The sequence below is a fragment of the Amborella trichopoda genome, chromosome 6 (assembly GCF_054954075.1).
Source record: "Amborella trichopoda isolate Santa Cruz 75 chromosome 6, AtrichopodaSantaCruz75HAP2 v2.0, whole genome shotgun sequence".
NCBI lineage: Eukaryota > Viridiplantae > Streptophyta > Magnoliopsida > Amborellales > Amborellaceae > Amborella > Amborella trichopoda.
Window position 1 is genome coordinate 6,771,058 of NC_142341.1, and position 21,120 is coordinate 6,792,177.

General features: G+C 37.6%; 1 protein-coding gene across 2 annotated transcripts; it reads right to left on the reverse strand.

Moving 5' to 3' along the window:
* Positions 1-354: 354 nt before the first annotated feature.
* On the reverse strand, positions 355-19,297 carry LFY (floral meristem identity control protein LEAFY). 2 transcript variants are annotated; one of them, NM_001305823.1, is made up of 4 exons: positions 18,199-18,398; positions 17,912-18,168; positions 16,295-16,611; positions 1,124-1,525 (listed from the first exon to the last, which is right to left on the reverse strand). In NM_001305823.1, the coding sequence occupies exons 1-4, from the start codon at positions 18,396-18,398 to the stop codon at positions 1,124-1,126; spliced, it is 1,176 nt and encodes a 391-aa protein (NP_001292752.1). The 2 variants fall into 2 exon arrangements, with proteins under 2 accessions (XP_020522893.1, NP_001292752.1); XM_020667234.2 differs by having other exon boundaries at positions 355-1,525; positions 17,912-19,297.
* Between the last annotated feature and the right edge of the window lie 1,823 nt (positions 19,298-21,120).

Here is a 21,120-nt window from a genome sequence, read left to right on the forward strand (position 1 = left end):
CTCAGAGAGCATGACAGAGAAGACTTTTTAATTTTGAAATGCTTTCTTGTTACCTACGTGGGAAAATGATCTAGAGGCCATAGGGAAACCATTTTCCAAAAATCATTTTCAAGGTGTGAACATTTTCCCTTTAAGCAAATCTGTACCAGAATCAATTGAACTGTTAACCTAATGCAGCCTTGCCCCAAAGGAGTTAATTGAACATATAACCTGATGACCTGAAGTGGCCTCTCTCCCTTTGGCATCAGTTGGGAGTTTCTCACTCTTTATGATAATAATAATAATGTTTCATACTCCATTCGACCTGCTCATGTAATGTAGCCAATATTTTTAAGTTTGCTTCTGGAAATACCCTGTTGCAATATAATTTTCATTAGTTTATGTAATTTTCAAGCTCACACTGATGAATCTAACAAATCTCCTGGAAAAAAAACATCCCGTTTAAGTCGAACCACTGATCTAACACGAGCTGATCATCCTACCATAGCCACAGGTTCCAATTCTGAACATGCAAATCTCTCCTAAAAGAAGAAAATGAAGAAACAAAGGAAAGGCCCAAGTTTACAGCCCCAAGCTGGTTGCAAATACACTAGATCAAGTCAGCACATGTGTAATCTGAACACACAGTTCTCTCTGTGAGAGAGAGAGAGAGAGAGAGTCAGATGCAGGCGAAGAGAAGAGGCACTGGAGATTGAAAGTCACGACATAAAAGGGTACACGGGTTGCAAATAGATACAGAAGCAATGGCGTGATCCAACATCAGCAGCACATAATATTCATTCGGCAGCTAAGTGACTACAGGCGCAATGAAGTAACAATGGATGCATCCTAGTTTTCAGGCAATCGAAAGAGGTAGCACCATCTTAGCTTTCCGGAAGTGGAGTGAGGTAGCAGGAAAAGAGATAAAAGACGAGAAAAGGAATATTCAGAATATGGAAACAGGTAGCAGTGCTACGAGAGCGAGGTAGAGGTTTCATACTTGGAGAAATGGTGGAAGTGAGAAGAGGTTGAGGTGACAATTTCAGATTATGGGGTATTCATCTTTGAAATTTTCGGACAACAGTGAGATTCTGCAACATCGCTTTCAAGTAGTGATACCACAAAGGCGGCAAATAATGGGGGCTCAACAATTGGCAATAGAGTGGTGGTGGAGGTGGCTATGGGCAGTAGTAGCAGCACCAACATGAGCCTCGCCATCAGTGTTCGTAACAGAGTGGCGGTCAGCATGGCAGAGCTGGCGGAGTTTCGTGGGGACATACCAAATTGCAAGGCTGGGGTGAGATGCAAAGAGGGCATCGACATCCCATGCATGATGGTGGCGGGACATGGCCACCAAGGGATGGTAGCAGGCCTGCCGCCAGGCCCCAACATTCTCACCACGCTCCTTGAAGGCTCGGCGTAGGGCATTGGAGGCTTCCTCATCGAGGCAGTGGAGAGCATAGCAGTGCACATAGTGACGCATCTTTGGCTTGTTTATGTGGCTTGCGCCCGCTCGCTTCGCGTGCCGGAACACCTGGTTTGTAACCTGCATAGAAAGGAGCACATACTAGCACCTTCAGATCCCATTCAACAAGTATTTCCACGTTTTTTTTGTGTGGGTAAATCAGTGGGGGATTTGGGTCCCCACACGCTTTCATTAATAAAAAAAGAAATAAATAATAAATAGATTATGTAAGATTCTCTCATAAATTCATCCGGATCCGAATCAGAATTCGAATCCGAATGATGCTTCTTTCACATAACCCAAAGTCCTAAGCTTATCAGATAAATTTCCATTTAAACGTTGCCAGTAAAAGCATCACACGGCGTTTTGACGATTATATGTCATTGGAAATGATTCAATTGCAAAGAGGGACAAATTTCGTTCTTTTGACAAAAAAATCCCAAATGAATCTATCAAGTCAATGGTTTGGATACTCAGATACTCAGCTAATATAGGAGCAATTAAGGTAAGGGGGTGATTTCTATAAGGCTGCAACCTTAAACAATCCAATTAAGACGCACCTTCAACTTTTATCATAACATGTAATTTTCGTGTAAAAAATTCTTAAGATTATCTCAAAATCTATTTTCGTATCTAATTATAAAATTTTAAGCGTCAAAAAATCAAGTAGATCTATAAACATATGAAAATCTTGAAAATGGACAGTCCAGAGAATGTGTTGCAAGATGCACTATTTTTGGGACTCAAAATCGTTTAATTTTTTTCATATTCATACAACTCGATGTCGAGATGATCAATTAGAGGGTTTTTCAACATAGAACAACTTTTTCCGTTGGATTTTTAAGGTGCTTCTTTAATTCTACATTTTAAGATTGCAATCTTATATAAACTTTTTCCTTAAAACAATATCTATAGGAGCAATTAAGATAAGAGTAATGATCCTATGGGATCCTTCCCCATCCATGTGTGTAGGAACCCAAAGGATCAGTATTAAAGTTGACACGGATATCTAAAAAAGCTATCACATGAGTGTGAGACTTGACTTTTCCATAGATCTGTATCAAATTTAATGATGATCTTTTGGAGTCTTATGCAGATAGGTGGAGAAGGGTCCTATAGGATCATTACTCTTAAGATAATACACAAATATAAGGCTTTAAAACAAAGGTGCAATTGGCATACGGATGCATCCATAGCTGTAAATGTAAGGTGCACCTTCAAATTTTATCATGGTATATAATTTTGATGTAAAATGTTCTTAGGGTTATCTCAAAATCTATCTTTATATCTAATTATAAAATTTTAAAATGGTTAAAATCAAGTAGATCTATAAACATATGAAAATCTTGAAAATAATCAATGTAGATAATATGTTATAAAATACACTATTTCTGAGACTTAAAATCTTTTTATTTTTTATGGTTATACATCTCGATGTCAAGAAGATTAATCAAAAGGTTTTTTAACATTAAAACTAACTTTTTCGATGGATTTTTGAGGTGCATCCATAGTTCTACATTATAAGAATGCATCCTTATATAAACTTTTTCCTTAAAACAATATCTAATCCTATTTTGTTTTTGGCCTATTGAATCCATGCAGCCAACATTTGAAATAGTTTGCAACCTTTTAGTTTTGCAAATTGATATGGTTGAAGAGCGCTATAGCATGCTCCCGTCTAATATGAAAGTTTGATATCTACCTAAGAATCATTAGATGATTGTTTTCGAGGAAAAGGAAGTTGGATTTTGAGTTTTTAAACACGATTTTGAGTTTGTAAACACTTAGATCGGCACATATAGTCCAATCTTGTGACATAGAGAGTTGCGTTAAACAGTGGTTATTAGGATCAAACCAGTCACCAAACTGGCGAGAGATCTAGTCCAATCAAAATGGGTTCGACCACCAGTCGAATCAATTTGATCCGATTTTGAAAAATCTCAAGAAAAATATGAATATAACAATTTTAAAGTAAGCAATATATTATAAAATAACCTACTTTATTTGGTTGGTCAAACCTTCTTATAGATTAGATTAGCCAAAATCAGTCAAACATTGATTTTACCGGTTTTAAACGAAACTTGGTTTTTACTAGTTTTATCAGAATTGGACTAGCCACTTTGGTCAAACTACTTTGACCGGATTCAAAACTACTAATAAAAATATGAAGAATAGTCATAATATGTAATACAATAGAAAAAAGTTGCCCTTGCCCAATCAAACCGAGAAAAATAGGTCATTCTTACCAACCAAAATCGGTCAAATACTATTTTCACTGGTTTTTAATGAAACCAAAATTTTGATTAGAATTAGACCAACCAAAAGGCTGGTCGACAGCCTAATTCGTTAGATTGTTGTTGTGGTTCGATTTTGATAACTATGGTTTCTACTCTGGACTAGACCGACCAAAGCATTGGTTAGCGGTCAAATCTGTCGAATCGCTATTCAGTGCAGCCTTGATAACTTTGGTGTTAAAGTTTTTTTTTTAAATCTTTTATGAGGTTTGGTCGCTAGGTTTAAGAGGTTACATTACCAAAATTAGGGATCCTACACAAATTTTTAAGTTGGATTTCACTTGAGAGACGAAGGGAGGAAACACACAACCGTCTTACATGCTTAAAATTATGGGATTGTATAAGTAAAACTGTTCACTTTCGGTTCAAATTAGTTAAAATCACCCTTAGTCAAGGATGAGAAATCTAATAATTACTGGTGTGTCACAATGTTTAGAAATTGATTTTATATTTTGTACTAGATTAATAGTACACTTCCCAGCATCCGATTTCACGTGTAATGGTTAATAGCGATTATGACATGGTATACCAAAAGTAAATAACCTTATCGTTCCTATCTCAAATAAGGCATCTAACATTTTTTTTTACAAAAACAAGGCATCTAATATTACAACTATCACATTCTAATAAGGCACCGAGGGCATGATTTGTTTCATGGTTTTGGTAATGTCGCATGACTCTTTCATGGTTTTGGTCTCATGTAACTAATATTTCTCTGAAAACAATCAGAGAGGCTTTTAATAAGGTTACATCAACATATTTTGAATATAAGAGCACATAGCATATCTATTATGTCTATGAATTACTCGAACCAGTGTCACTCCCTGAAGATAAAATGATTAAAGCTAATACGAGACTCAGATGGGAAGGCCGACTTCATTGGGGGAAAGGGGACAAATGTGGGTCCTTTACCTCCTTGAGGACAAAGTAACTAGGTGTGAGGCAGACCCACTGGGGCTAATAAGTTGCAGTACGAGTATGACTCTCCTACTGGGGGTGAGAAGTCATGACCTGAGTTTGAACGACCTAGGTTCCGCTTTACTAGGGATAATAGGTCACAGTCAAGGTGCAACTTCGCTAGGGATAACAGAATAGGACACACACGGCTTCGGTCTGGAGTATGCGACAACAAAATATTTCAAACACTGCCAGTGGCAGGTGCAGCGACCATCATTCCTTGAGCATTAAGCTGACGCTGGGTTTGTTAAAAACACAGCTAGTGCTAAGAACGACCACAGCCGGCGCTGAGTCGTTGAGAATGCAGGCGGCGCTGCGGTTATTTAGGACACAGACGACGCTGGGGTTACGGAAGTCAGAGCCAACGCCGGGGTTACTGAGGACGTAGCCGACGCTGGGGTTACTGAGGACGCAGCCAGCACTGAAGTCACCAACAACATAGACGGCGCTGAGTCTTTGAGCACACAATCGGCGTTGAAATCACCAACAATACAGGCGATGCTGAAGTCTTTTTCGATGACATAGTCGGCTCTGGGTGTGGGTTAGTGTTTGGGCTTTGACCCAAGCCCGACCCGATCTTGGCTTCTGTCGGAATGGGATTTTACCAGAGGCAATGAGACTTGCCTCAGGCCTCGGGTCAAAGCCCGACTTGGTCCGGCCCATTGACGTTTGGTCTTCATGGATGTGGCTGGGATTACCAATTTGCGAGGGGCTTTTACGAAAAACGTTGGTTATATAAGGGGGTAAAACCCCATTTCCACTGCTTTTCACCGAAGGTAAAAAAAACTTTAAAGTAAAAAGTTTAAACAGTGAGAAGGGGATTTATCCGATGAGGGCTTCGTTGAGCACACAGGAGATTCCGACAAAGTTGGCTGGAGTTTGCCAACACGCAGGGAGGAGGTTTCAATTGTGAGAAGAGGGCACTGACAGGGAGCATAGGGCCTTTCGCAAGGAAGGGTACTTTAACGCCAAAGTAGAGGGAAAATAAGGGTTTTGCTGGGGTCTTCCAAATTCTGCCAGTGAACTTTCGAGAATTCCAAGGATAAGGAAAAGGGTGGGAGGTTGCAGCAGAGTGTTGCCCGAGCTTTTCCGCTACTTCTTGGCGGTTTTCTGACAGGTGCACGTGGTTTTCCCGATAACTTGGGGGAAGTTGCAGAGGCTGTCTGGCAGCAGTGGAGGAGTTCCGATGAAAAACCGAGGGTCAAGGTAACGGATCGTCGCTGAAGCAGGAAGGTTGTAGGGAAGGCGAACAGTTGCAAGAAGACGAACGGTTTACCTCAAAAATTGTGCAGTCCTCAACGAGGCGAAGCGTCCTAAGCCCTGATAACGAGGGGTAAGCTCGGGTGGTCGGACACTTACCGATGAGAGGTTTTTCCAACACTGGTGCATTTGAGAGATTATCGTGCGCCATAGATCTTGAGGCCAAAGGGAGGAGGCAGTTCCTGAACTTGCCAATGTTGATGTGGTAGTTCAGGAGGGTGAGGAGCAAGGGGAACGGGCTTCCTCGAAACTTGCTGGGACAGAAGCATGCCTTCTGCTTACAAAATCCTCTTGTTCAGAATCGCAATCAGTCCATACGAGGGTGAGGGCTTCGATAAGATCCCTAAAAAGGTCTCTTCTCCCACTAAAGTCTCCATTGACGGACCTGCGAACCATGCATCCTTACGTCTGAGCATCCTGGTTGCACTATTGCGTGAATCTCCTCAGCATGCCTTCTAGGACGTGGCTGGGATTCCCAGTTTGCGAGAGGCATTTGGGAATAGTGTTGGCTATATAAAGGGGGTAAAACCCCATTTCCACGTGTTTCACCGAAGGTAAAAAAAAAAAACTTTAAAATGTGAAAGACTTGTGTTCATTATGGACAAAACGTCCCACTTATAGATATACAAGATAGAAGATAGATATAAATAACTCTCAAACCCCATGATTGAAGGGATGAGATAACAACAAAATAGTTATAGCAATAACAAGATCCCATTTTGAATGGGTCTTCTAACTTTAAATTTGAATTCAAAATCGTCAATACTCCCCCTCAAGCTGATGCATGAAGACACGTAACGCCCAGCTTGAACAACAACAAGTGGAACTGTGCACATCCAAGGGGCTTAATAAAGATATCTGCAAGTTGACATCGTGATGGCACATAAGAAGTGGAGATGAGGCTAGATTGTATCTTTTCCCAGATAAGATGGCAGTCCAATTCTATACGTTTGGTACGTTCATGGAAGACATGATTGACTGCAATATGGAGAGCAGCTTGGTTATCACAATGGAGATGCATAGGCCGAGAGTGAGAAACTCCAAGATCAATAAGGAGAAACTTAAGCCATGTCAATTCGCAAGAAGAGGTGGCAATGGACCGATACTCAGACTCGGCTGAAGAGCGTGCCACAGTGTTTTGCTTCTTAGTGCGCCAAGATATTGGACTTGTACCTAAAAAAACAATATACCCAGTAGTAGAACAACGAGGCATGGGACAACTTGCCCAATTTGAGTCAGAGTAGGCCGTGATCATTAAGTCACTTGCAGATGGAAGCAAAATGCCATGCCCTAGAGTGGCCTTCAAATATCGTAGAACTGGTTGAGTGGCATCAAGATGGGGCTTGCGAGGTGTCTGCATGAATTGGCTAAACACATGCAATGAGTAAGTGATATTAGGTCGTGTAATCTTCAAATAAATGAGTCTTCCCACAAGACGCCTATAAGAATCATGGTCCTCTAAAAAACTTTCATCATCCACCCTTAACTGAAGATTTTGCTTCATTGGGAATCGGACAGGTTTGGATCCAAGAAAATCAGTTTCTTAAAAAATATCCAAGATATATTTTCATTGGCTAAGGAAGATGCCATTTGCTGAGCGGGCAACCTCGATACCAAGAAAATATTTGAGCCGCCCCAAATCCTTGATGTGAAATTTCGTATTCAGATAGGCTTTCAAATGATTAATTGAGTGGGTGTCATTTCCAGTAACAATGACATCATCCACAAAACAAGGACTGCGGTAAAGTTGTGACCATTGGAATGTGTAAATAGAGGATAATCAGTAATGGATTGCTTGAAACCGGCTGCTTTGAGAGCGGTGGAGAACTTGTCAAACCATTGACGAGAGGCCTGTTTGAGGCCATATAAAGATTTGTGAAGTCGACAAGCGAGGTTCTCCCGTGAAGTCGACAAGCGAGGTTCTCCCCCTTTCGGGTATAACTAGGTGGAGGAGTCATGTAGACTTCCTCATGTAAATCTCAATGTAGGAAAGCATTGTTGACATCCAATTAGTGTAAAGGCCAATTCCTTGCAGAGGCTCTAGCGAGTAAACATTGCACGGTAACTAGCTTGGCAAAGGGAGCAAAAGTCTCGTGATAATCGAGTCCCGCAGTTTGGGTATACCTTTTAGCAACCAAACATGCTTTGTATCTTTCTATGGATCCATCAGTATAAAACTTAATCTTATAAACCCAATAGCAGCCAATGGGGTGCTTCCCATGGTAAGGGTTGTAGGGTCTAGGTGTTGTTTTCTTCAAAAGCCTGAAGTTCTGCGGCGATGGCATCTCTCCAATGAGGATGCTGGATGACCTGTTTAAAACTAGAAGGTTCATTATGAGAAGAGATAGTAGTCAAAAAACCTTGATGAGGAGCAGAATAAACATCATCGAAAAGGTAAGGGCCAATAGGATAGGGTTTACCTGGGGCAGCAAGCCCTGAAGAAGATTGTTTGGAGGTGTGAGATGAGAAAGTAGGCATGCTGTCCTGAGCTGAAGTACAGACATAGTCATTAAGATATGGTGGTTTGTGAGAGGTTCGTTGGGAGCGTCGTATGGAAGGCAGCAAGCTATTAGGGGATGATGATGAGGGGGTAGGTAAGGGAACACCATGTTTGTGGGTTTTTAAGAGGACGAGCACGCAAAGCTGCGCAAGCAGCAGCTTCTCCTGTAGAAGCACTAGTAACTTGGAGATCTCTTTGTCTTTCTTCTTGTTGGACCAAAGAATAAACCTTATTGATGTTTGGTTTAGGTTCAATGATCAGAATCTGGGTCTTTAGAGTTCCAAAAGTCTCATTTAGCCCTATAAGAAATTGATATACATGTTCAGATTGTTGATGGGCCTACACTTCTTGGCTTGCTCCACATGAACAAGATGGCATCTTCGTATAAGAAGTCAACTCACCCACAATGTCTTTAAGGACGTGTAATAAGCACATACTGACAATTGATCTTGTCGTAACGTGGTTGTAGGCCTTTTCAATTCATAGATTCATGGACCATTTCCTTGAGAGAACCTATCTTCAAGGTCTAACCACACCTCACGGGCAGAATTAGCGTACCTCACGTTGTTGCTAATGTCAATAGAGACACTGTTGAGCAGCCATGAAATCATCATGTTGCTACAATGTTCCCAAGCCATAACTGTGGAAGGTAGAGAATTTGGTTTCTACAAACTTCCATCAACAAAATATAACTTATTCTTGGTTGCAAGTGCCACTTTAATACCACGCTTCCAAGTAGGATAGTTATCACCAGTAAGTCGTTGAGTGATTAAGACCATACCTGGATTATCCGAAGGATGGTAATATAGTGAGGAATAATCAAGGGCAAAACTTCCTCCAATCCTGTCAATTGTCAAGCCAGAGATGGAGTTGTTGTCTTGTTGATTGTTATTGGGGTTGTCAGACACCATGAGAGAAGCTCGAGCCTTTTCCGCTGCTAAAATTTCGGTTTGTTGCTCTTTGTCTCTCTAACTTTATGATGCAAACTGTGCAGGGTTTGGAAGCACAAAATCTTTATGTTTTTGAAAGACGTGGGGTGTTTGCAAAGGCAAACAAATAAGACAAGTTGCAGGTAGATGCCAAGGTGCTAGTGATTTTAGTAGAGGGAGAAAGAACTCGGCAGAAGCAAGCTAGAGCGAGAATATCTTCCATCACCTTCCAATCGACAATGTATTAATAGAAACAAAATGAGGTATTTTCCCTCAGCGCCAAAACCACAAGAACCAGCCAAACACACTCTTGCATAAGCAAGACGAATCACAACTGATGTGATGATATTGCTGCTGAACTTTTAATCTAAAAAAAATGCTATCGTATCAAATATGCTTTGATACCATGTTAAAATGTGAAAGACTTGTGTTCGTTATGGACAAAAGGTCTCACTTATAGATGTACAAGATAGAAGATAGATACAAATGACTCTCAAACACATGATTGAAGGGATGAGATAACAACAAAATAGTTATAACAATAACAAGATCCCATTTTGAATGGGTCTTCTAACTTTGAATTTGAATTCGAAATCGCCAATAGTTATACATAGCCTACCAAGATAGAGTATAGTGAAGAATTCCTACCTAATCAGAGGTGTATTTTAATCCGTATATTTAAAGGGATTGCATAAACTTATTAAAATATTGGTTTTTCGGTAAATCTAGTTGCGTCAAATGCTTATGGCCATTTGAATTGTATGCGTACCACAAAACGAAAAATATGTCGAAGAAAATAGTTGAATAATAAACCATTGAAAAAAGATATAGAAGAAAATAGTTCAATAATAAACAGTTGAAAACTGAAATGTATTTTCCTTGCACTTAATGTGAATATCTTTTAAGCCATTAGAAATTACTAATGAGTCGTGTTTTTTCTTGGGGTGCGGTTTGTATAGAGCCGAGGCTCTAAACAATAAAAGTAAAGCCCAACTTCAAATGGTGTCCAGAAATGTGGTTTTAATATTGAAAATCTTTGTGATAGCTTTAAAATATTTTTTATTTTTAATTATAAAATTTAAAGCTTCAAAAATAATGTAGATCGGGCAGATCTATGAAAACTTAAAAATCTTGAAAATTGACAATTCAAAAATGCGTTACAAAATACACTACTTCCAAAACTTGAAATCTATTTTTTTTCCAATGTATATGCATCTTGATGTCGAGATGATCAATTGAGGATATAATCTCTTCAAGTGAAATTTTTGAGGTAGGTTTTAATTTGATTGTTTAAAGCCTAGGTTTTATATAAACTTTTTCATTTTTTTTTGTAACTACATTAATGATATGCCGTGCCCATCTTGTTTAGATGTTATTGTAGCCATTGGCAACAATATAGGGCAAATCACAGCCTCTGGCATAAGCTTCCTTCCAAAAATAAGTGGAAGGGAAATAAGCACTAATCCACCACCATATATAATGAACGAGGCCTAAATCCACAATTTCTGCCGAATCAACCGGGACTAGTTGCATAGATGGCAATGGACGTCAACAACAGAGCACGGTCAAACAACTCCAATACCAATAATCCGACCGTTACATGGTCGATCTGAGGTTCCCCGAAGCTACCTTGAAAACCAGGTCAAGGTGATAGTGGAAGACCATGATCCAGCACCGCAAGGTGGCTAAATTGACCCCTAATCTACTAACGAGGCCTTTGGAATCCGTTCCCAAATGGCTCAAAACTTATGTGATAGAAATGTACAACAAAAGGCTTTAATCCACAATTTCGGCCAACTCGGGCTAGCTACATGCTTAAAATGGCGATGGACGGTCCAGAGCACGATCAAACTCCCTCTAAAGTCTAGACCCGCTCAAAACAATAATCTGATCATCAAATCGTCGATCTAAAGTGCCTCTACTCACCTGATGGCTACCCCCATATCACCCGCCGATTGAGAATGACAACCACGGGCAATGGACGGTCCACAACAAAACACGATCAAACTCCCTCTAGACCCGCTCAAAACGATAACCTGATCATGAGATCGTCGATCTAAAGTGCCTCTTCTAAGCAGCTGATAGTTACCCGTTTCACCTGCATATCGAGAATGACAACCATGCTACAGTGGGCTGGAGTTTCCTAGGGGTGCGGTTCCCAACGAGGATCAAATGAGTCGACCTCGAGGTTCTAGTGAGGACTCAGGCCGAGCCTCTTCTTGAGCTCTAAGTGCGTGATCGTTTTTTGCCTTGTTGGTGCGCATGCTTTTTTTTGCCTTGTTGAGCTTGTATTATTCCCGATAGGCAGAAAAACATTTCCATCGGCCTTAAGGAAAATTGTTCCATTTGGGCTAGACCACATTTCTATAATATGTGGTCGCACGGTATAAACCATCCATATTAAAGATGGATGCAAATAGGTTGTCCATCTAAAAACAATTGAAAATAATAGTCCAAATATTTTTTCAATAGAATTATTATTTTTAATTTTTAATTTTATTTATTAATTCATATTCATGATCTCCATATAAGAGATTACATGTATTTAAAACTTAAGTCCAAAAATCCATCTCAAAAATAGAGATTTTTAAGAGGTGACTCATTTCTACATGGACTCATAGAAACTATGTCCCAGTCTTAATCCCCTAACGGCGGGAAAAAATACCAATTTTCTCCGTAGAAAGTATAATTTTTTTCATTTTAGAGTTAATTTCTTTAGATGATTGAGAGATATAATATTGGGAATGAGTTTAAAAACTCTACAAAGTTGTGATAAATAGAGAGAAATTATAGTTCTATGCCCTACTTCAACTATGATAGGAAAGTTGTGACAAACATCTGTCTTTCCTCTAGATACAAGAGTTGTGATACATAGAGAGAACTTATAGTTCTGTCTCTTATCTCTATTTCAATAGAAAATAGGTGAAAAAGACTTCCACTATGCTAGAAAATAAGTGAAGAAGATTAAATACATCATGATAAGACAATTCACACAGTTCATATTTCATATAGCATGTATAACAACTGTCTCATCACAGGAATACATGTAATTAGTAATAATAAATGAAAGTAACAAGATCGATTGCTACACAACTAGTATCCTAAATTATTCATTAGAACACTACTTGCATTAAAAAAATGAACTAAACATGGAAACTAATATATGTTCAGAGTTAACATAGACAACTACCAATGAATATGATTAGATTGAAATCTATTTCTATCATATAGATTTACAATACTTTACCTAGTGTTTTTATGTTAACTTCTAAAATACCAAAGAGCAAGGAAATGCAAATACTGATTTGAATTGCTCGTTCCAATTATTATTCTCCAAAACTTCTTACAAATTGCCAATATACCTATTAGGAAAAAGCTATCTATGCTTTCCTTAATGTATATAAACTATATATACTTCCCCTCCCATCTAGCGATTCAATTTAGATCGAACAAGCCCCTGACCACTTGATCTAGATTCAATATATCATACTATTTCATTTTAATTGTTTTTTCTATCAATCATATGAATATGAAATTTAATATGTGACATCATCTCAATGGATCGTACCTAAAATAAATATTAAAAAATATTTTTTAAAAATATAAAATGACCAAAATACCTCTAAAGCTTTCAAGGGCATTTTTGTTATTTTATTTTATTGATAATTTTTTATTTTTTATTTTTTATTTTTCTGTGTTTTGCTAGTGCGAGTTCAAAAGAAGAGTAGATGCTCAAAATTTGGCATCAAAATATTTTATAGAAAAAAAATAAAAATAAAATAGTTTAAAGGCATGACATTGTGATTAAGTCCATCTCATCCGTCCATTCAAATCTAACGACTGGACAAGGGAAGTATAGGTAAGTACATAAAGTTTTCCCTACCTATTAATCCTTTAGATAAAACTAATGTTTTGAAATCGGGTCAAAATAACCGAGTCATAGAGTCAAATCATTTTACTCAATCGGTTTTTTAAAAACAAAGAAACATAAAAATAGAGAAAAAGGTAATAATTAAATTAAAAAGGGCAAGTAGGTAAAACCATTTATTTTCTGCTGAAGTCACAACCATCTCAAGTAATTAGATAAATCGAGTGGCTAAGGTGTGTCATTGACTAAGCTCAAAGACTAACACAAAATTTATCATGCCTTATGAAGCACCCCAAGCAGTCAGATTCCAGCTACAATAGTTAAGATTGATTATAACCTTCTTGTAAAACAATAAATGGTCTTAAAGTTTAAATCTCAATTTAAAATAAATAACATCAAATATTGAACTATTTAACTTCATATGTAGAATGTGTAAATGAAATTCACATCACAAATTGAAATAAAAAACACTCTAATGAAAAATGACAAAAAAAGTGGCCGAAAACGAACCAAAGAACAACATTTGAGTTTTTTTATTTTGTAAAAAAAACCGTTAGGTCATATGCAGATCAGTAAGGGACATTTTCGGACAATTTTGAATATATCGAGCGAAATGGAGATCAAAGCTTTATTTCAGGTCCAAAAAACCCCTAAAATTCAAACTCTTGATTTCTTCTCGTATGTTTTTTAATCCAATAATGTTGGGTTTGGTTAGGGGGTACCAATACTTACATTCTGAATCAAATTTTCGATGATTCGATTGAGAAATAAGAGAGAATACAAAAAAGCTGGATTAGAAATTAAGGCTTGGAAAACAACAAGAGGTTTATGAAAATGATTTAATTGGTAGATTTTTCAAAGAGAAAAATGATTTATTTGATATTATAGATGACAAGCTACCAACGGACCATTTCATTTCTGTAAGTTTGTCTGGTTTATTTTGTTTTTTTTTTTTTTCCAAGGGCCTTTTTTGCTTTAGGAAAATGGTTAACAGATACAAACTTTGTAACTGTATTTGTACAATTATATTTTTTAATCCGAAGATTTTTAAAATGGATTGTATATTTAAGACCATTTATCTTTAGAGCTAGGAGGTTACAACTAATCATAAACCTATCATATGCCAAATTTGACAGCTTAAAGTATGTCCCTGAGTTAAAAAAATTCAGATGCCAAATTTGACAGCTTAAAAGTATGTCCCTGAGTTAAAAAAATTCTTTGAACCTTGAGCCTAATCAATCAAACACTCTTAGCTTTTCAATTCCAAATCTAACAACCCGATTGTGATACTTTTTTTTAACAAAGATAAATGGCATTACTTATACAAAAGATAGATAGAATTATGGGCAAGCTTTCTATATTTCCCCTACATCAAACTTATATACTCCCCTTTATCTAACCGTCCATTTTGAATGGAGGGCTAAGATTGCCCCAATCACAATGTCATATCTTTACACCCTTTTGTTTTTAATTTTTTTTTCATAAATTATTTTGATACCAAATTTTGGATGTCCATTCCTCTATTAAATTCATACTAGCGAAAAATATTAAAAAAATATTTTCAATAAAATAAAATAACCAAAATACCCCTGAAAATTTCAAAAGATATTTTGATCATTATATTTTATCGGAAAATTATTTTTCATATTTTTTATAAGTACGCCCCAATGAGAAGATGACACATACCAAATTTCACATTCATACAATTTGTATAAAAATAAATTTAAAATAAAATACTTTGAAACATCGGATCTAAGATCAAATGGTGAATGGCTCTCTTGATCAAAATTGGACAGCTGGATGATAAGGGGAGGATAGAATTTCTATGCTGTAGGGGAAGTATAGAAACCTTTCCCTAATATTATTGTATGGACCCAGTTTTTATGTAGCCAAACCCGCATATGTAGAAATGTGGGCCTCTTAATAAATATATTTTTGAGATAGATTTTAAGACTTAATTTTTAAATAAGACTTAATTTTTAAAGACATGTAATCTCTAATAAAAAGAGCATTTGGACCGTTAGTTTCTACTGTTTTTAGATGGAAAACCTACTTGCATCCATCTTTAAGATGGATGCTATACACTATCTAGACCACATAAGTAGGAATGCGGCCCAGCCCGCATGAAACAATTTTCTTTATTGTATATATTTTTCATTTTTAAAATACAAAATAAAACTAAAATGAAAGTTGAAGAAGTATAGAGTATGACAATGGTGTGCTTTTATGGGACACCATATCACACATCACCGTCACTTCCAAAAATGCTAACAAGGGAGACTACCCGTCTAACCCTAACATATAAAAATTCACCAAAGTAAAATTAATCTCCACACAATCAATCATCATGAAATCAACCGTGAAAACTCGCACCACGACGACACACCACCGCTGTAAATTATACTTTACATTTAAGTGGTAGGAAAAAATATACAAAGATACCAAATATCTTCTATACAAGGTAGTCATAGTCACTCTTTTCTATCAATTGTGCACTTGTGAGCGTGTAGACTCAAAATTGAAGAAAACAAAATACCAAAAATTTTATATCATATCTCAAACCATCAAATTTGACATCTAATGGCATGTAGCAATTGTGACCTCGTTGTAATAAAGATAAAGGAAAAAGTTTATATAAGGTGGCAGCTACAGATGCACCTCAAAAATCCATCGAAAAAGAAAGTTTTAATGTTGAAAAACCTTTTGAATGATCATCTCGAAATCGAGATGTATGACCATGAAAAATAAAATGATTTTAAGTATCAGAAATAGTATATTTTACAACATATTATCTACACCGTCCATTTTCACGATTTTTATATGTTGATAGACCTACTTGATTTTAACTATTTTTGAAATTTTAAATTTTATAATTAGATATAAAAATAGATTTTGAGATAATCCTAAAAACATTTTACATCAAAATTATACACCATGATAAAATTTGAAAGTGCACCTTACCTCTAGAGCTACGGATGCATCCATATGCCAACTGCACCCAAAGATAAATACTGTTATTGCACACAATCCATGGGAGATTACCTTATTGGGGCATTTCTCGCCCCGCTCCTTGGCCAAGGCTTGGACCTGGATCAAGAAGTTGCGGCACTCGTCATAGAGGTGGAAGAGGTAGTCGAGGCCATTCTTCTTACCCCTCGCCACCTCTCCAGGCTCGGTAACTATAAATGGGTGCTCCCTCTGTCTCTCCCCTCCGCTACTCCCCTCCTCCGCATCTCCTCCGACGTTGCCCTTAGTTGCCCGCCGCCTCCTGTGCTTCTTTCCCTCCGATGCTTCCCACTGCCCGCCACCTCCACTTCCTGCTGCCTCTTTCTCCTCCTGAACCGGCTCCTCGGATAGGCCTACACGGTGCCCATGCAAAGTAAAAATGGTTGAGATCGCGAAATATGAAGGATTTCAACTGTGCTCTTAAGCACAGTTTCTGTGGAAATGAGAAATCGATGAGATGAAGAAATATGAAGAGTTTATGACTTAAATCCCACTTAACTTTTTTGAATTCTGGATTCTTAGAACTGATTGAAATGCCACTAAGAACTGAGATGCGCATAGTTAACCTTTGTAAATGAAAATCAGAGAATTAAACTTTTAAGGATGAAAACTAGAGAATTTTGTGCTGCTATTTTCGGGGTTATTTTTTACAGAGAAATTGGAGAAATTCAAGCTTTGGAATGGGCTGTGTTGTAGAAATTTGATCACGTCCCAAAGCTTTGCTTTCAATGTTTGTGTGCCAAGAGCTTGAGAAGCCCAGCTTTTTCGATTGGTGAACTTCACTGTGTGTTATGCTCCCGCGGGAGCATAACTAAAGTTTTTAAGCTGTTTGACCCATTTCCTAAAGGGATGTGGTTAGCAACCTTGAACAATCCAATAACGGCGCACGTCTAATTTTATTATAGATGTAATTTTGATATGAAAAGTTCTCAAGATGGATTGAGAGTCTATTTTATCTTTAATTATAAAATTTTAAACTTTAAAAATGGATTAAATAAAGTAGATCTATAACTATTTTAAAATCTTGAAAATAGACGGTCCTGTTTGCAAAATACACTATTTCATAGACACTAAAATCTTTTTTCTCTCCGTATTTATAATGATATATTCAAAATGATCGGTTAAGGGGTCTTTCAACATCAAAAACAACTTTGACGATGGATTTTGCTGTGCATCTATAATTCTACATTTGAAGGTTTCAACCTTACATACCAAAACTTGACCCTTTCAATATTTCAGTCTCAAAAGTTTGAGAAGCCTAGCTATCTCAGAATGGTGAACTCCACTGGATGTTATACTCCCGCGGGAGCATGTAATCTTTTGGGATCATCTAATCAAAAGAGAAAAGGTTTGATCCATCTAATCACGACAGAGCCGTGTTTTATCCAGTATAATTAATAGAGGCAGCAGCATGGGAGAAGAGATAGAGAGAATAGAGATGAAAGCAATGCCATATAGAGAGAGAAAGAGAGATGAAAGCAATGCCATATAGAGAGAGAAAGAGAGATGAAAACATTACTTTAGAGAGAGAGAGATGAAAACATTACTTTGGGATTGTCTGGGAGTGTATGGACAAGAGAGAGGGTTTGAAAGGTATATATTTCATGTGATAGGCAACAAAAGGAGAGAGGAGAGAGAGAGAGAGAGGCATACCTTCTTGAGACAAGGCATCCAAGTGATGATTTACTTCTCCTCCTCCTCCACCCACCACCAAAAGTTGATGATGTTGGTGGTGCTGCTGCCTTTGCCTCGCCTCCTCCTCCTCCAATCTCCGCCGCTCCGCCCTTATCGCCGACTTAATCCCATATCTCTCTCCCATCAAAAGCTCCCACCTGAAAATCTCACCCAGACTCCCCATCATTTCATCAATCTCTTCCTCTCTCATATTCACCAACGTATTCACTGTGAAACCCATCTCCACCATTTTAGCTACTGTGAAATATCGAACCCCGTATTGTTGAAAGAGGTCTTCTAAGCCTCCTAGCTCTTTCGGGCGACAGAAAGAGGCGGGGGTTTGAGGGGGAGGCGGCGTCACCGTTGCCGTGGCTTCTTGGAGGAGGAGGCGGTTAGGAGGTGGGGCGGGGCGGTGGTGGTGGTGGTCCCATTTAAAGAGTGTTACCGAGAAGGGGTCCGGGTCCATTGCTGTGGGGTTGCCTTGTGGTGGGGCTTATTGGGCTCACCAAAAGAGATAGAGAGAGAGAGAGAGAGAGAGAGGGAGAGAGAGAGAGAGAGAGAGGTCTTTTTGTTTAATGGGTTTGCGAGAGAAAGAAAGAAGTGGATTCGTTTAGGGTATTACAGGTTCAAGGTGCTTAGAGAGAGAGAGAGAGAGACAGTGAGAGAGAGGTGCTATGTTTGATGGGGTTGCGAGAGAGACATGGTTTTGTTCAATTGGAGAAAGAGCGAGATGGGTTTAGAGATAACCCGAGAAAGAGGAATTGTTTGTTGGATGTTTCATGTTTTGAGACAGAGAGTAGTTTTTCGTCAATGGTTGTTTGAGAGAGAGAGGGTTTGGGTGCTGTACTTAAAAGGATGCTTCAGGGGTACAGAGAAGTCACTTTTGTCAAATGGGTGTCTGTTAGAGAGAGAGAGAGAGAGAGAGAAGGGCGGGGGTGTAGAGAGAGAAGAAAGGTTGCTGTTAGGCTGATTTATAAGGATAGTGCTTTTGTCATATAAGTTTTTGAGAAAAGTAGGGGTGGCAATCGACACGGACTCGATCCAGGACCGTCAGCTTATACTCGACATGGGTTCGGGTATGGGTCCAACATATGGACCGGGAGTTGGGTTTGGTTCCAAAACCTGAATCCAAACATTATTTTGGTTTGGGTTTGGGTTTGGGCTCGGGTCTCGTAAATTATTGGAGATAAAATACTTCAAACCCTATTCATTTGATTATGTATATTAAGGGTGATATAGAATAAAAACTAGTAGTCATTTTTAGCTGTTACACGACAAATCAGATGCTTTGAAATCTCATAACGAGTGATTGTGATCTTGTTACCAATAATATAAGTAAATGATTTATAAAAAAGATAAAAAAAAAAAAAAAGTTTATAGTGAGGGTGGCAATAGATTCAACGAGATCCGGGATCCGACAGGATAAACTCGAGACCTGATAGGTAGGAGTATGGGTCTAACTTTTGAACCCGATGGATCAAATCCATCTAAACTCTAGACTCGTATACTCTTCGGGTCTAGGTCCCGGACCCGACCCATACCTAGAGAGAGGCTTTGCAGATAACTCAGTGATCGATGCTGCTAATAACCATGTTTTCTGGTCTCATATTTTTTCCAATTTTTTTTTTTTTTTTTTTTTTGCCTCTTATTGAGAGGAGAACAAGCCGCCCTTCCTATTTCGTTTGAGAAATAGAGGCAAGCCTGATCATTTGGCATCTAGAGAGAGAAAGAAAATTGGACGTTTAATTCCAAAAGCAGAGTTAGAGATAGATTGTGTTGTCAATACCTCATATCAATTCCAGAATGAGAGAGAAAAAGAGAGGAGAGAGAGAGTGAATCTGGTGAATGATAGTTGATTGTTATTAATTACAAAAGAGACAGTGTCTTTCCAGCTTTCACTCTCTTGTTTTGTTTCATATAAGAGGTGGGTTTTTCATATAAAATGTTATTTCTTGGCAATGCAAATAGAGTAAGTACAGTAGCAGTCAGAGATTTGAGATGCAGGACGATGCTACGCTGCACTGCACACTGCAGCATCGTCAGTTATCAGTCTCTGCTGCTGGTGGCTGAGAATCTTAGCGCTGTACTTCCTATAAACCCCCAATAGATTTTATTTTCTACCCTTTTTTTTTTTCTTTTTTTGCAGTTAAAATCTTTTGAACGATTTGTTGAGGAAAAAGTTTATATGGAGCTTACCTCAAAACTTTCACTACAAGATATTGTTTTGAGGCTCGAATATCATCAAATTTATCATTTCAACATTAAGATGCATGGATACGAGAAAAAAAATAAATTTCAAGTTTCATGAATGGTGCATCTCGTAAGACATTTTGTAATTACTAATTTTCAAGTTTTCATTGATATGCTTGATCTACGTTATCTTTAAAGCTTTAAATTTTATAACTAAATATAAAAATATAATTTAAAACTACCACAAAACTATTCACTATTGAAACCATATTTCTTGACACTATATGAAGGTGGGCCCTAAATTGATTGTATAGTACAAACGGCACCCTTTTCTTGTTGGGAGGGCTCTCTATGTGATCCCACCCACTTATATGATATCCCTTGTTTCCGATATGAGTAGATGGCTGAGATGGCTTGAGTCACAATGTCACGGGTTAACACTTAACTGTTAGATCTTGATAAGATGCGTCATAGTATTTTATTTTATTTTTTATTATACAAATAATTTTGAAGCAAAATTTAAAGCATGCATAGATATAACAAGGGTGCACATGATAAAAATATTTAATTTATGATGATGAAAAATTATCGGAATACCCTTGAAAATTATAGGGGCATTTTGGTCATCTATTTTTGCATAAAATATGTGTTTTTCCAAGTTCGCCCTAATTTTTTGAGGGGACTCCCAAAAATTTCATAAAAAATATTTTGAAAAAAAAATGAAAAATAAAACAGTATTTAACATGATATTTTAGAAATATTATATTTTATAACACAATTTTTGACCAACAATTTTCAAGATTTTCATATAATCTACAATATTTTTGAAACTTTAAACTTTATAAATACAAATAAAAATAAAAATATATTTTAAAACTATCACAAAAATTTCCAATCTTGAAACTACATTTGAAGACATTATTTGAAAGTAGGCTTTAATTTGATTCTTTAGATCCTGAGCTCTATGCCGACCGTACCCTATTCGTAATTTTTAATCT

What these genes read in the sequence shown, in the direction of transcription:
- LFY (XM_020667234.2), bottom strand. Translation starts at nt 18,398, where the DNA reads ATGGACCCGGACCCCTTCTCGGTAACACTCTTTAAATGGGACCACCAC. An exon ending in GGATGCCTTGTCTCAAGAAG is followed by an intron (nt 16,612 to 17,911) that starts GTATGCCTCTCT and finishes GGCACCGTGTAG; the next exon opens with GCCTATCCGAGGAGCCGGTT. An exon ending in GCGAGAAATGCCCCAATAAG is followed by an intron (nt 1,526 to 16,294) that starts GTAATCTCCCAT and finishes CTTTCTATGCAG; the next exon opens with GTTACAAACCAGGTGTTCCG.